At 41.6% G+C, this 16577-nt stretch overlaps 1 protein-coding gene across 1 annotated transcript in view; it reads right to left on the reverse strand.

Moving 5' to 3' along the window:
* Positions 1-3201: 3201 nt before the first annotated feature.
* LOC146483705 (cilia- and flagella-associated protein 47-like) overlaps positions 3202-16577 on the reverse strand; it is a 46242-nt gene continuing 32866 nt past the window's right edge. The window contains exons 39-54 of the mRNA XM_085105848.1: positions 15821-16201; positions 15400-15654; positions 14647-14870; positions 13606-13749; positions 12851-12969; positions 12331-12385; positions 11411-11577; positions 10736-11077; positions 9966-10073; positions 9258-9471; positions 8498-8675; positions 7518-8016; positions 6888-7034; positions 6156-6317; positions 5695-5863; positions 3202-3707 (exon numbers count right to left, since the gene is read on the reverse strand). Of these exons, the coding sequence (XP_084961974.1) occupies positions 3492-3707; positions 5695-5863; positions 6156-6317; positions 6888-7034; positions 7518-8016; positions 8498-8675; positions 9258-9471; positions 9966-10073; positions 10736-11077; positions 11411-11577; positions 12331-12385; positions 12851-12969; positions 13606-13749; positions 14647-14870; positions 15400-15654; positions 15821-16201 (3380 nt within the window). The 3' untranslated portion in view covers positions 3202-3491. The remainder of the gene's footprint in view (positions 3708-5694; positions 5864-6155; positions 6318-6887; positions 7035-7517; positions 8017-8497; positions 8676-9257; positions 9472-9965; positions 10074-10735; positions 11078-11410; positions 11578-12330; positions 12386-12850; positions 12970-13605; positions 13750-14646; positions 14871-15399; positions 15655-15820; positions 16202-16577) is intronic.

Consider the following 16577-nt stretch of genomic DNA (forward strand, 5'->3'; position numbering starts at 1 on the left):
GGTCAAGCGCCTTTTTTTTTTTTTTGACGGAAAAAAAGGTGCTGAATCACGAGTTACTGTACCCTCCCACGCAATCGTTTTTTTAGGGAGTCGTGTTACACTCCTCCCCACACTCGCCCTAGCCACCGGCCTCCGGTCTCTTATTGTGGGCTTATTGCGTGGAGGAGGGCAATAAGACTACCCTAAAATGGGCTGCATTGTGACGCTACAGTTTTTGGAATTTGTGAAAGCGTTTCCAGGAAAATCCACTTGAGAAGAAAAAGGATCTGGAATCCACTTGGGAAGAAAAAGGATCTGGAATCGATCTGAGTGTCGCGGTGCCAACACTGATCGCGGGTAGACCATTTCTATTCAGTCTAGTCAGTCTTGAAAATGCCTGCAGCTTTATGGTCCCCGAAATATTTATTAATATTTATTATTTATTTATTATTATTTTTTTTACAAATCCGATTATCATTGGTTGGGGTACCTTTATATCGCAAACTTGTCCCATGTTCTTAGTTTTCAAAATTCACAAAAGTGATCTGTGTTAATTTTCAAATTTTGGCGTGAAACAAATCGGAACTCTAAGGTTTATTTTTACGTGCCTTATGAAAAGTCCTGTTCGAACGAGGTTTTTCGAAATTTTGGGTTAACTGCTTCCTTAAGAAACACATTACATTCCCAGTAAGTTTAACATTGGGAGATCGAGAAACCGGACCTTGGTAACTTTCGTTGGGTCATCAATGAGACTGAGCCAGCAAAAACAAAAAAATCAAAAACGTTGCTACCCGCTGGGAATTATGTATCCAAAAGAGCAAGAGGAAATTTGGATCATTAAACTAACAGGGTCAGATCGTCACATGTATTCGAAATGTTTGATTATAACAGCCCTCTAGTAATAATTGTTGGCTTTGTTTAGTCTTACAGTAAAGATTTCAGAGCCAGACTTTTACTCTTGACAAAAAAAAATGTTTTATTCTGACATTTAATCGCGTGCTCCTGGATGTTTATTGAAACTGAAAGATTGATAACAGTTTTAAGGACCATAAAGGAATGAAAAGTTGCATTAATTTGCTTTACTGCAAGTATCCTCTCTCTTCTCACTCGCGAGCTATGATCGCCGGCTTTTCTCCTCAGGCACAGAGCAAAGAAAAGAGGCGGTGAGTAGCGTTCCGCTTGCAGGCCGTGCGAACGAGGTTTGCTGACACCACTCGCGGTCCAAGGGCATGTTTCTTTAGCGTTCCGACTGGTGTTTCATACCCCAATCACACCAAGGCTTCACGTTTAAAAGCTGTTTAGTTAAACATAGTTTAAAATTGTTTCCTTAATAAAAGCTTCTTTCGGATTTTTGCCGACTACAGATTTAGCACAAATGAAAGCATAAGTTAAAGTTTACTTTAATCCTGTGTCAAAGCCAATGGTTCAGCTTTCTGTTACCAATTTTCATTTTTTTTAACGTGGTTTAATTAAACATGTTTTGTTGGTGTGAATGGGGCTAGTTAGGAACATTGGGCGCATAAACAGTTTTCGGGCCGCTTAGTTTTCGAGATTTTTAAAATTCGAGAAACGGGCCCCAGTTGTGCGGAAATTGGTAAATAAATAAATAAAAATGAATAAAATAAAACTTACTGAAAAAAATGTATTTGAGGACTGAAATAGAAAGTAGAGAAAGTAGTGTATTCCAACTAAACCTTGTGTATCTTCACGTATTATTATTCAAAAAGGGTTACAACACCAAAAAAAGAAAGAGAAAAAATCGACAGAAAATTTGAAACGTGTCGGTAGTAAAAATAGCCGAAAAAGGATCATAATTCGGACCGATGATCTTCGGAATAAATGTTCAAAGTATACCATTCTTTTTCCCAAGCCTCGTGGAATTTCGCCGGAAAGAAAAAAGCTTGTCGCTTTGTTTCATTAGATGTTGATAAGTAAAAGAAAATGTACTCGCAAATTATTCCTCTCTTGTATTCGGCTTGTTATTTCCTTCGCTTGCGACTCAGCTCGGTGCCAATGAACTCCTTCGATCCTTCCTCTCTCACCTTAATCCGACCCATTCTCGTTTGTGGCGGAGCATTAGAGTTCGTTGAACCAGATATCGCATGAGAATTGTTTTCTCTTCCTTTAAAATCCAACGTCGACAGTTTCGGAGCAGGACGCACAAATATCACAGTAGGACGAGGACGTAAACTTTTGGACTCTTCGACCAATTTTCGGGCGTCTTCGGGATCCCATACATAAAATTTGGAGGAAACAAAGCTCGAAGACTTCGGAACATCAACAAATTTTTGCTTAGCCATTTTGCTTCGTGGAGTGCTATCTTAAAAGCGAGGTTAGCCGTACAATTGTATGACGAAATGCTTACGCACGAGAAAGAACTTTTTTAGGCTTCTTGACAACGAGAGGTCGGGAAGGAGGCAGATCAAAGAGGGTGGAGGGGGTGGGAGTGAAAATCTAGAGCAAGTGGTTTACCATGCTTTGCTTGTATCTGTTTCAAAGTTTGAATTCTCCCATGCAAATGTTCATGAAAATCAACTCACCGAGCTCGAAATTGCTCAACTCGGACAGTCTTTAAAAGTCAAGGTAACAAGAATTCGACCTATCGAAACTTCTTAATAGGCCATTTTACAGTTCTGGCGTTGGATTGGAAGCGAGACTGGAGGTGACCTTGTTTTGATACAAACCTCACTACTTTTCATATGTAGATCATTGCTGTTCTTATGCTAACTAGTTTGCATTTACATATGAAAAGCAGTGAGGTCTGTATCATAACAAGGTCACATCCAGCCTCGCTTCCAATCCAAGGGCAGGCCACTAAACACACAGCTGAAAAATGGCCTATTCCGTTTGAACACTCTCGTGCGTTCTCTCATTCACCATCACGTGCAGTGATCACGTTTAACTTTCGTCTCGTTCTCCTGACCGCGGTCTAACGTCGGTAAAAAATAAGCAAAGTCCTTTAAAGGTCAGTAAGGTTTTTCTTTGAGAGCCCAATGGTGATAATTTTTTTTGTGAGTATGTTACGATTTACTGAACACTGAGGAAGCATTGGGTGAATCGTTTTCCAGATGTCACACACAGACACGCATGAACTTCACTGTTAAAAGAGTTGAAACGTTTTAGTAAATTGTAAAATGATATAGTAAGCTCTAGAGACTCACAAATAACTTATTAGCTTTGAGCTTTCAAAGTAAAACCTTATCTCAACGAACCAACGACCAATTCCATAATGGTTACAAACATTTTTATTGATGAATCCGTTTTTTAAGTCGGGCGATACGGCGACTTTCATCACCTACACCAAGACGACAAAAAAACTGAATTCTACACCAAAACACGAACAAAAAACGGCAATGTAAATTTCATACGTACAAAAATAAAATGCCGGTTTTGGAAACCATTATGTACATATTCTACAGAATAACAACAGACTTTTTCATTTCGCTGTGTGTGAGATAATTTACAATTATGTTACAATTCAGTTGTTTTACAAGATGCCCATTTGTATGTTTTCATCTGGCCGAGCGTGACGTCAGCCTCACTCCCTTATAAGGAGAAGATACCGCTGTACTTTGCAGCTTCAAGTTGTCCAATACGTAGTTCTTCTTCTGTTTGACGGTTCTGCGCGATGAGTTCGCGCTCATGGACAGGGTTTTCGCCCGCGCGTTTGGTGGGTTGTAGTCAGCGGTTGTGCCTATGATGTCATACGTCCATTGCATGTCTGATGTCTGTAGGGAAACCAACACAAAGACGGAATGATTTGTCAGCAAACGAAATAATTAACCCGCTTTGAGGTAGTAAGTTTTCACAAATTTCGCAAATGTTACCCGTTAGTTCATAGAATTGGTTGACTAAATGACGTTGTTTGGGGCTTTAAGCTGTGCAACTTGATTCCAAGGTTTGAAATTAAAGGTTGCGGTTCTGTTTATTATGATGTGGAAAATGATGCTAAATCTGAGTCGGTGAATGAAATGCTAAACGGAGACCATTCAAATGAAGGCTATTTAAAACTACTTTCCTGTAATGTGTTGCAAGTCACTGAAGGAAATCCTAAACTATCCAAAAACCAGTACTTCCCCGTGGTGCTGTTTGTAATGTTGTACCAGGTGGCTTCAACGTTTGAGTCTGTGGAGCTACTGAGCCGTACTTTCCTGTGGTGCTGTTCATTATGCTGTACTAGGTGGTTCTGGCTTTTGAGTCTGTGGATGAAATCCTGAAGTGTGACCATTCAAATGAAAGCTGCTAAGCAGTACTTTCCTGTAGTGCTGTTCATTATGCTGTACTAGGTGGTTCTGGCTTTTGAGTCTGTGGATGAAATCCTAAAGTGTGACCATTCAAATGAAAGCTACTAAGCAGTACTTTCCTGTGGTGCTGTTCATTATGCTGTACTAGGTGGTTCTGGCTTTTGAGTCTGTGGATGAAATCCTAAAGTGTGACCATTCAAATGAAAGCTACTAAGCAGTACTCTCCTGTGGTGCTGTTCATTATGCTGTACAAGGTGGTTCAACCTTTTTGAGTCTGTGGATGAAATCCTAAAGTGTGGCCATTCAAATGAAAGCTACTAAGCAGTACTCTCCTGTGGTGCTGTTCATTATGCTGTACTAGGTGGTTCTGGCTTTTGAGTCTGTGGATGAAATCCTAAAGTGTGACCATTCAAATGAAAGCTACTAAGCAGTACTTTCCTGTGGTGCTGTTTATTATGCTGTACAGGGTGGTTCTAATTTTGAGTCGGTCGGTGAAATCCTAAAGTGTGATCATTCAAATGAAAGCTACTAAGCAGTACTTTCCTGTGGTGCTAATTATTATGCTGTAAAAGGTGGTTCTAACTTTGAGTCTTCTGATGAAATCCTGAAGTATAACCATTCAAATGAAAGCTACTGAGCAGTACTTTCCTGTGGAGCTGTTTATTATGCTGTACAAGGTGCTTCTAACTGTTGAGTCTGTGGATAAAATCCTAAAGTGTGACCATTCGAATGAAAGCTACTAAGCAGTACTTTCCTGTGGTGCTGTTTTTTATGCTTTACAAGGTGTTTCTAACTTAAATAAAAAAAATAAATAAATAAATAGGAATTTCAGTGGAATCCATGGAGTGGCTCTTCTCTCCACTGTTTCCAGGTCGAATTGGAATTTGGAAATGTTGGTTTTTGTGGAGGGAGGAAAACCGGAGTACCCGGAGAAAAACCCTCGAAGCAGGGACGAGAACCAACAACAAACTCAACCCACATATGACACCGAGACCGGGAATCGAACCCGGGCCACATTGGTGGGAGGCGAGTGCTCTCACCACTGCGCCATCCCTGCTCCCACTCCTAACTTTTGAGTCTGCAGATGAAATCCTAAAGTGTGACCATTCAAATGAAAGCTACTAAGCAGTACTTTCCTGTGGTGCTGTTTATTATGCTGTACAAGGTGGTTCTAACTTTTGAGTCTGCAGATGAAATCCTAAAGTGTGACCATTCAAATGAAAGCTACTGAGCAGTACTTTCCTGTGGTGCTGTTTATTATGCTGTACAAGGTGGTTCTAACTTTTGAGTCTGCTGATGAAATCCTAAAGTGTGACCATTCAAATGAAAGCTACTAAGCAGTACTTTCCTGTGGTGCTGTTTATTATGCTGTACAAGGTGGTTCTAACTTTTGAGTCTGGTGATGAAATGCTAAAGTGTGACCATTCAAATGAAAGCTACTGAGTGTACATGTACGTGTCAAATTTCTTACCTGGACCATCAGTCGAGCCTTGTGTGTCTTGCCGTATATTTGGGGCTTGTATGCGACCCTGATAAGCGTCCCTTCGGTGCCTACTGGAGACAATTCCCCGGATGCTGGGGTGACTGTGAACTCCGGGTCAGAACTGTGAGCAAAGTACGCTTCGAACGGAAGAGCGTGTCTACAAGAAAAACATTGTTACCATGAGTAAAAGAACACTGATTAGATCACAGAAAACGCCTAGAATCACTGCTTACTCTCCCCCACACCCCACCTAAAGATTGTATCAATTCCAACTTTTTAAATTTAAATCATCCAAATTCCATTGGCATTTGGCTCATAACGTAGAAGAATATCTTCGTCAATATTAGTATTCTCGAATCACTTTTAATTCGCGTTTTCGTTTAAAAACTTCTCATTCGTCTTCGCTTACTATCAACACAATATACGCAAACGCTTTAATTTCCTCTCACCTCATTTGGCTCGTCATCCTGAAGCCCACAACTGACTCCTTGTTTAGTCCAACAGATTCAATGGTGATAATGTCATCTACTTCCGGTTCGGTGGCTAACACTCGCAGCGGAAATCTCCACACTCCACCGGAAGTGGCCGAGATCATCAGCTGCGTCTTATGTCTAAGAATAAAAACAAATAAGTTTGACGACAGCATAAACAAAAACCATGACATTGTTCGATAAGAGTAGGACACGGATATCTTGGGCCCGGATGTTCACAGCACGATTAAGCTAACCCGGGGTTAGCAACTTTGCCAACTAGTCAACAAAGATTTTTCTACGACTGTTTTTTTGCACTTCATTTTTGACTTTGGCTTTTCTTTGCCTTTACGCGTCTGAAAACACTTTCTGGCTTCTGTTTCAACTGGCCAATCAAGAAGCAAGGATAGAGAGCTGTCAACTGTCGCAAAAGTGAACGCGCAACCTGACAACTCCGGCACAACTCTGTATAAAGTTGTGAAAAGTTGTCCACTGGCAACGGTACTGTAATAGAGATAACTTCAAGTTCCCTTTTCCTAAGTCAGTTCGGCGTTCCTATGTGGTCTTGGAACAAAATGTCTGAAAAGTAGTGTCCAACATAGTCTTGTCATTTCCCATAACGCAATTCAGACAATTATTGAATATTAAAACCACTAAAGGACTACATTGAAGTAAAATAAGTCGAAAGTACATAAGATGACTTGAACTCACTTGAACGGTTTGAACGGTGAAAACACCACGTTAAACACGAGAATAACCACACCCGAGACTTGATTCTTCATTTTTCTCAACAGACTCACACCCAGTGAGCGCTCAAGACACGACTGAGATTCTGCGTCTTCGTAAATGAGTTCAAACCTACAGGAAAGTGGATACAGCTTAGAATTTACATATATCTACAATATAATATCTTGAGAATGATGTAATATTCAGTGAGTGACAGAGGCATACTCGGAAAAAGGACATCCGAGTGCTCCTATCAGGAGTCGAACCTAAGACCTTCCGATTACTAGTTCGGATGCTCTACCACTGAGCTGCAGGAGACTCGTGGGAGCTAAAGCCATTAAACTAGGTTCATGGGACAAACATCCTGCATACTGCTAGGATTTGAATGTCAATGTGTGGCATATGTTCAATGGACTAAGTGTTCTGAAAACCAACAATTAATCTAGCTTCAAAGACCGTCTCTGAACTTTCCTATTTTATTACTGACTAACATCAGATATATTAACCCGAAATTTATTTTCTTGCTGGTTGGCAATGGCATCGCTTTCTGCTCTCTTAAAGCGCGACCCTAATTCCCTGACGATTACGTTTCAGTGCATGGCAAAGAACATTCACCTAAATTCCTCAGGCACGTTCAAATAGTCCACTCCATATTCCATTTCTCCAGGAACATGACGACCCAGCAGGCTGATGGGAGTAACGCTTGGGTACCGCCCAAAACCCGAGCCCGCAGAATTAGGAACCAATCCCGTCAGCGTCACCTCAACCCTCTCTTCCACGCGGCTCCGAGCCTTGCACTCAATACATGGGGCCTGGGACTCCTTGATGGGAACCAATTCAGGGATCCCCCTGACAGGGTATATCCAATGGAGGTCGTTGACCATGCGCGTGCTCATCAAACTCGGGTAGTTGCCGTCCCATGCATCAGTGGGGTCTTCCTTGTGGATGGTTACAGTGACTGTGGCTTCATACAGCTGCATGGTGTCAGGCGCAAAGGAGATTGGGATATCAAGAGTCGCGCCAGGCTCCAGCAGGATGCTTTTGGCGCGTTTGAGGAGGAGACAGAAGACCGAGGCTTTAGGCTGCGAGTCAAGACGCATGCTAAACAGACCGCCTGAAAAAGAGTAAAGATACAAACAGGAGTGAGATTTGCTATTTTAATATGGCCTCAAGATTACTGTCCCCTTGGTATACATATCTTCGTATGCTAGCTGACGGAATTTGGTCGTAAAGCAGGGCAATATCCCTTTGCTGACTTGCTTCTTTAACGAGAACAGCTAAATTTTAACCCATGCATTTGGAGCGGTTTTCAATTGAGCGTCTAAACCTAAACTAAAACCAAAGAAGTCACTCTGACCAATCACAATAGACTTAACTAGTGGAATGAACCAATCAGAACTCGAAGCAAGCACATGTGACGGGCGTCAAGCGCGGGAAAACGCGTGACAGCAAGTCACGATTAGTTTTAGTTTTGTTTCTCATTGGCTGAAAAAGTAGGGTAGGTAGGGTTAAAAAACAAAAAAAAAAAAAACAATACATCACACTTGACTTTCAACAGGGATCTTATGCGGTGACAAAACAACCACAATACTTACCACCCCTGGACAAGAGTCTCTCCTTCATGATCACATCCACGATAACTTGCCTGTCAGTAGGGTTTCTGAACGGAATGATCACCGAAGAATTTCCACCCAGCTGTGAATAGATATTGATGGGATCCACAGGTCCCGGCATCATGCCAGTACCAGATGCATGAAACACCCAGCTACCAAGCTGAAAATAGTGAAGAAAATGTCAGCATATCGTTTTTCCACGATAATGGTAACATTATTCGACGAAATTCGCATACAGGTAGCCCTATGTTTATTTGCTAAATTGGATTGTATCTGGTCCGATGCAAAAAGTACCTAACAACGCGCTAGTCTGACATTTACATTAAACAACCCTTCCGTCGAAGAGATGCGACTTGTTCTACCCGACTGAGGTTTGTAATTATGAATTTGTTCAAGCCGTTCAACAGAAGAGAATGAAGTCTGTAAGAATGGCTTCGAATAGTGTTATGAGTCACATTAAAATCACCCTTCGGTCTCGTCCGATTTCGCAGTTCTCGAAATTTTTGTTCGTCCAGTTTTTCTAAATTGCACAGCATATGGTGCGCCCAATTATTAATGTACAGGGGTTAGCTAGACTCAAATTCGATAAAAAGGTCAGGATTCTAATTCGAATTTTCCATTGAAGAAGAAGTATTAAACATAATAATATGGCTGAAGGCCAAGAACCTAGAAAGAGGTAACATGTTCACAGTTAATCCGACACAAACAGCAAGAGGAAATACCAGCGCAAAGTGCATTTTACCTGAGGGCATTGGAAGGAAATTTCAGCATCGTGTAGACTGCCAATAGCTGATGGAGTAAACTTCAGTGGTATTTCTAACAAACTGCCGGCTGACAGGAGAATCTGTTTGGAATTATCTAACTCCAGGTTAAAGTTATCTGGATTGGAGCAGTGAGGCGTGAGCACTAGAGACTCGTCCGTCGGGTTCTGAAGGCGAATCATCTGATACGTGCACCTGGAAATAAAATAACCAAATAAAAGACCTCACTCGGGGAATGACGAGAAAAACAGTCTAGAGGGGAAGGCCGTCGCCTCACGTTATTATTCAACACATTATAACACTGCCCAAATATGGTCATGGTGCACTGAATATTCGACGTCCGTAGACAACAGATATCCTGCGATTTACGTAATTTCGTGAGTCGGGGAAAAAAATGGCAAAATAAAGATCGTCTTCGGCTTTTCTGCCTCGTCGGCTAAGTATCAGGCGATATTCCGCGCGATTTCGCAGGATAATTGTTAATTCTCTGCGATTATTTATTATTTACCATTACAGAAACCCCTCGTATTGAGGATTATCAGCCGATGCGGGTCAGGAACAAACAACAAAACAACAAAAAAGACAAAAACAAAACTTAAATTACCAGTTGCGATAAAACAAATAAGCGTCAAATGGAAACAAAGAAGTGTCAAATAACACTTCCAACTCAGATTACTATTCAAACTTACTTGCCAAGCTCGCAGTGAACTGAGGGCAGGTGTACAGGCAAAGGTGTGGTGGCTTTGAGTATGAGGTCATACCAAAACTCTCCTACTGCCTCACTCTGGAAAATCACTCTGCAAACGAAACGGAAAACAACACAGTTGTTAAATGAAAGGCTCAATAATCAATTTTCAATCCCAGACAATTCGATTGTAGACTCGAGCATTCAACGTCAAAAGGAACAAAGGAAAATTATGAAACAAACGGAACGAAAAACACCACAGCTACCTATATAATAGAGGCCTTTAGATTCCAGTATGATAACAAACAAGAATATGAGACTGGACTTCAAGTTTTTAGTGAAATACTAAGAAGAGATATATCCCAGAAAGTTTCATTTTACTCTTTGTGATCGACGAACTTGACGTAGTTGTTTCGAGTAATGATAGCTAAGCCCTTTTGTGATTCTATAAAGACGAGATCACCTACGTTCCGAGAACTTGTTTTCACCACTAAGCCGTTGTCACAAAAAACTCGTAGTAAAATGACGACGGTTATCTCGTTTTCCAGCCAAAATGACACTAGTTCACGCGCGCGTACTTCCTCTCTATTGGAAAAACTTGTACTCGTATCTAGGTCTCTAATGCTGAACAACTACAATTCCTATATATACTCAAGCATTGAACCTCGATAGGCAGAAGGGAAATACGAAACGGCAAACGCAACAGAAAACCGTTGCATCGCCAAATCGTTGTTCTGCACTCTTCCTCAACTTCAAATAAAGCGACTCTCTCACCTTCCAGTATATCCACCAATCATTGTTGGAGCAAAAGTCACTTGATATATGACTTGCTGCCGAGGGTGCAGAGTGACCGCGGGCTCACCGCTCAGAGCCACCCCCTCGACGAGCACTCGCATAACAATCCTTTTCCGGGTGGGGTTCGTCACTGCTATGTCCACTGCCACTGCTGAGTGCGCGGCACATGTGACCTCTAGGGTCCTCTCGGGAGGGGGTGCTGACGCTTGGACCTCTAAAGTGTACCACAGACGGTAGGGTCGCAGGCTGGGATTAACAGCGGAATCCTGATTTTCTTTGACGCCATTTTGATCGTCTTCATCTTCGTCGTCATCATGAACTCTGAGAACAAATCAAGTAGCGTAAATTGAAAAAGTTAAATTCAGCATCAGCAAAATAACATATGATGATTCCGAGCATCCTTTGGCATATCGGAAGTAAAATTGAATGAATGAATCTTTATTTATCCTACAAGATGGATCAGCGAATACAAAGTAAACGCTGGTATAAACCCATGTGTAGCTGTTTAAAATACATATTCTATGTACATGTATATATCATCCTATATAACAGTTAAAGGCTTCAAAGACTGATTTATACACTGTAGACTTTCAATTAATTAGAGCAGATTAAATGTGAAAGGAATACGCTGAAACTGTATGTGCATGTATTTACCTTGCCGCACTTGGGCTGAAGGAAGATTTTCCAGATGATTCAAATGAGACAATTCCAGTGAAAGTGCCTCGTTTCCAAGGTGAGACAGTAATCACGTGCTCGGCTGTTTTCCCCGGGAGAACCGTGATTGACGATGGTCCACTCACAATATCCAGGTCGGCCTTGACCTGACAAGGTATCAATAGGAAACAAGCTTGTTGAAAAATGCGAGCAACTTTCAGCTAGCTAAGTGAATGTGAAAACAAAGCGAATTTTGACAACAACAACAACAACAAAAATACGAAGTAGGGATGGTGTGGTGCAGTGGTGAGGGCACTCGCCTCCCACCAGGGCGACCCGAGTTCGATTCCTGGACTCAGTGTCATATCTGGGTTGAATTTGTTGTCGGTTTGGTACCACTCAGGTATCAACAACAACTGGTTGTTACCTCCCCTCTTTCCATCCGAGGGACAAATCGAAAAACTGTTAAGATCGTGTTCTATTGGGATCGAACCTTACAACCGAATCCGGATTTGGATGAGTTTGTTGAGGTGGCCATTGGAGCATTAACAAATTACGTCGGCAAGGAAGATAGTTGGCATTCGCGAAAGCAGCTATGGCGGGGTTTTTTTTTGTGGTTTTAGAAGACAGAATCCGTATTAACACAGTATTTTTTTTTCTCGAACATGAATAGAACCGTTAGCCTCTTTTATAATCGTACATTTGTCGACTGAGTTGTTACAATCAGTTACAGACCATGCCCGGTAAGATAAGAAAGGGAAATCACCCTCTACAAACCATGCACAACTCGCCGATTGCCCTATTCGCCTCCAAGGAGTCTGTTCACAGCTAAACTTTGCGCTTTTTAACAAAAGACTTGTCTAGTCCATTCCCTCACCCTGCAGTCCTTTTAACGTTTAAAATAATTATCATGAACCAACCTGAAAGGTGAGTTTGTCTTTCGTCACGTTTGGTACTTGAAGGGTGTAGGTGGTACTGACAAAAGACAATGTTTTCTTGTTAGTATCTTCAAAGAGTGCGACGATTGCATGAATAGAGTGGCTTTCATTGGAGTGACGTAAAAGTTAAAACCAAAGTAACTACTCTAACCTATCACAACAAACGTAACCAGTGCAACGAATCAATCAGAATTCGAATCAAATATATGAAATTGGCGTTCAGTGCGGGGAAACTCGATTACCACGATTGGTTTTCTTTGTTCCTTCTTGGTTGAGAAAGTGGCGCGTTTTGTTCAAATGGAATGAACACGTTGATGAAGTGTGCTCTAAGGTTATTTGTTCCATAAGTGGTCTAAGGCAGGTTCGAGATTCTGTAAACCTCGATGTACTAAAGACAATATATGACGCTTTTTTTCAGCCTGTCTCTCAGGACTATCTGGTAATGCTGTTTGGGTAATCTGAATACGGGTCTTGACCACAAAATTCAATCTATCCCTCTTACCTTTCCCTAGCGGGGCACTCTATAAAGATATGATCCAGTGGTAGTGGTTTCTTTCCCGTTCCTAGCAGTCTGTAAACCTGCTCGGTTCCATCAAGAGTGTTCGTCAGCGTCAGTTTACCCTGAATAACAAAACAAGATACGCATATTTAACATTTGCCATTGAAAATCAAAGAAGCCATGTATATTAGGCGAGAGTGGTCGTCTCTGAAAAAACAGGTACAACATAACACACGCTTTAGCACTTTCTGTTCAATAGTCTTTCGGTAATCTTATTTGTTCCTTGTTGTTTCACCTTAAGTTAGCTTTCTTGTACATTTTATCAACGACAGCTTCCTTCTGTACTTTGTTTTTTCTTTGTTACGATTTTAGCGACTTTCCTTCCTATTTAAAGACAACAAAGCAAGCTTGAAGCAAGGCAAGCTCCTTCAATATTTGAGAAAATATCCCCGGCTTTAATAGTTTGTTCCAGCTAGTCTATTAGGGACCTTCAGATCAGAGTACGAGTACGACTTTCAAATTTCAAATCAGTCATATCCCCAGAACTCTCACTCCTTCCCGTTGTTTACCAGCAGATAATCAGACACTAGAAACAAGATTGGTGTGACAAGCGGTTATCTAAACCACGCAAACTAGATTTGAAGAGTCGTACTTGTGGTTAAATCTCAAGGTCCCTATTATCTACATCCCTGTGATAGAGAAAATTGGTGCACCCTAACATGAAAGTTCATTTGGAAATTGTCTGTTTGTTTTCTTACCTCCACACCTCCCTCGTACGAAGGTCTAAACATCAGGGGGTAGTGGGTGGTGAGGTGCGACTTTGCTACCATAACAGGCGGTCCGTAGAACCCCTCCCCTGCTAAGGTGGCCGCCAGATGCCAGTCCTGATTAGTTTGGTTGACCTGTCCAGAGAAGATGGATATTCACAATTTAGAACAAATACTCTTATTCAATATATGTTTGGGTGTGTAGTACCGAGTTGTGCTGTAGTGTTACAATGTTTTCAAAAGACAAACCTCTGAGCACTACTTGCAAATTTCAGCTGTAAGCCGAAATTGCTCTTACGTGTTCGTCTAAATGTCTTTTAATTCTTCAGGGAGTTTTACGAGCTTTTTACGGAGCTTAAGCACAGACGTTCGTGAGCCACCGGAAGTCGGATGTTTCCTTTTTTGCCGTGGTTTTGCTCCTTACCACGGAAAATAAAAGCTCTTGTTGATGACTCTGGCTTGACGTCACAAAGGCGATGGCGTGAAACCGCTCCAAACAAGGAAAAATTTAATTTCCAATTGCCGTCCGTGGCTCAAAAACGTCTGTGCTTAACTTCCCCAATAGCAACACTTTCGCCAACCGAAAAAAACCCACCTTTGGGTCGGATTTGCAGAAGGGTTTGCAAAACTTACTCTTTGTAAAAATCTCTGTTGAATTCTACGATAGTTAAACGAAATGCGTCGAAGTAATAATTAAGTTTGACAAGTGCTGCTGACAAAAACTGCCTTAGAGGGGTTTTCGATTGAGTGTCGTAAAACCAAAACCAAAATAATTACTCTGGCCAATCACAACAGATGTAAACAAAAAAACGAGCCAATCAGAATTCGAAGCAAATACCTGTAACTGGCGCCAAGCGCGGGAAAACACGATTGGTTTTCGTTTGAATTCCCATTGGTTGAGAAAGTGGCGCGAGTTTTCTTAACCAATCCCAAAGCGTAGTAATGCAAAACTAAAGCAAACGCGAAATTACTTTCGACACTCAATTGAAAACCGCTCTAAAAGACAGAACCAACAAACAACAAATTATTTACCACGGGTATATCCTGAGTCACTGACTGTTGTGCTGGCGATGTAAACTCCAGCTCAAGCGCTGAGCCCTCGGGTGTCACCGTGCATTCCAGCTGGTACACTCTCATGTCATGTGCAGACTTTAGAATAATTCGACACGGGTAGTGTCCAGGCCCTTTGGGTTGGAAAGTCACTGGTAATGGAATTGTGTTCTTCAACGACTTCTGACCGGAAGAGGTCAAATCAGCTGAAATGAGAAATAGCATTAAGATGTATCTATCGTTTAAGGAGGGTGCCTACTTTTGTTACCACGCATACGTTTTCGCATCTCGAGATACTCATGTTTCCCATAGGTGGTGCCTACTAATACAGGGATATTTGTGCTCAGTTTAAAACTATGTAGAGAAAGCAGAACTTAGCAAGTGCTCTTGGTATCCAAAAAGAAAATTGGGGGTAAGCATGCATTTTTCAGAGATAATAAAGCTTCAATTTGGAGAAAAAAAAAACGCCATACATTGCTTTGTATTTTACTGTTTTTTTAGAATAATTGTTGCTTAATTATCTCTAAAAAAACGCGTGGTTACCCCCAATTTTCTTTTTGGATTTCAATAGCCCTTGCTAAGATCTGCTGTCCCCACATAGTGATAAACCACACAAAAATTTCGGTATTAGTAGGCACCGTCCTTGATACGAAAATTTTCGGGGGTTGGTGAAGGGGGGAGGAGAAAACTACGAGGACATAAATTATTGAACAGTAAAACCCAGACTAAGCTTACCACTCTTTCTGTTGATGCTGGCCGGGATAATGACCTGCACAGGAGCCTGAAAGAACTTGGAGCTTAGTTCGGTGTGAAATTCGGTGACCTCCTTCTCAAGGACCCTCTTGGTACTGGTGTCCCCTGCGTGCATGAATGTGTCTCCTCCCAGGCCAAGCGCGGCCATACTTGCTGTGACGGTGCAGCTGGCCAGCGTACCTGTGAGTTTCCGGCGCTGAAGCTCGCGTTCTGACATGCGCTGTTGAGCGGCGATTGCTTGAAATCAGAGGGAGAGAGGAAGACATATGAGAACTTAATACACAAAAGAAACACAATCAAATAACCAAAAAAAAAAAAGGAAAATAATACAGCTCATAAAACAGTAAGCTAGTTCACAAACATAAGAACCGCGTTTACCATAGACCACAATATGTTAACTTACCCAGCGCATTCTCCCTCGCTTCGTTGACAATTGGAATATACAAATCCTCTGTAAATGACTCATCATGCTCGCATTTCCAGTATACCACCCTCTCGTCCCCTCCGAACGCCCCCCGGCCACTCCTGGCTGCTGCAGCACTACTGATACGCACGCTGTGGGGGGAGTGGGCCACTGGCATCTGGGAGGGGAGGGGGAGGGTGGAATTGGCTTCAATGCAGTACAGAAACTCGCCGATTTGATCATTAATAAAGAGGATTGAACACTGCCTATGGCCGAGGTCAAATGGAAGGAAGTGGATTTCCACTGCTCCGGTACTGTTGGCCTCAAGATGAATGCTCTTGGCTGGAGACCAGAATGCGCTTAGCAATAGACCTGGAGGAGCTGACAGCAAACAAACATGATTTTATTGGTTGTTCAACGACTAACTACAAAAATGAAACGACCCCTTACAATCTTGGAGGCTAATCTATCAAAATTCCCTTGCCGTACATTGGGAAAAATTTGGGTAAAAAATACTTTCGTTCGCTGTGGAATGCAACACCGTTGGATTTTTAGAAAATATCAAGGTCTGCAGATGTTTTGAAAAAGGGCTTTGGAAATTAATGTTTTGAGATTTCGGTATTTGACAATATTGATGAAATTCATGCCAATCAGTATCCAGTAAGTAATTTTATGATGCATTTTTTTTTTAACTTTTCTTGTTTAAATAAAGCCATTCATAAAAGTATTACCCTTCCAAAACAAAGACAATTTCGTT

The sequence above is a fragment of the Pavona decussata genome, unplaced genomic scaffold (genome assembly GCF_977016875.1).
Source record: "Pavona decussata unplaced genomic scaffold, jaPavDecu1.1 SCAFFOLD_38, whole genome shotgun sequence".
In the NCBI taxonomy this organism is placed as follows: Eukaryota; Metazoa; Cnidaria; class Anthozoa; order Scleractinia; family Agariciidae; genus Pavona; species Pavona decussata.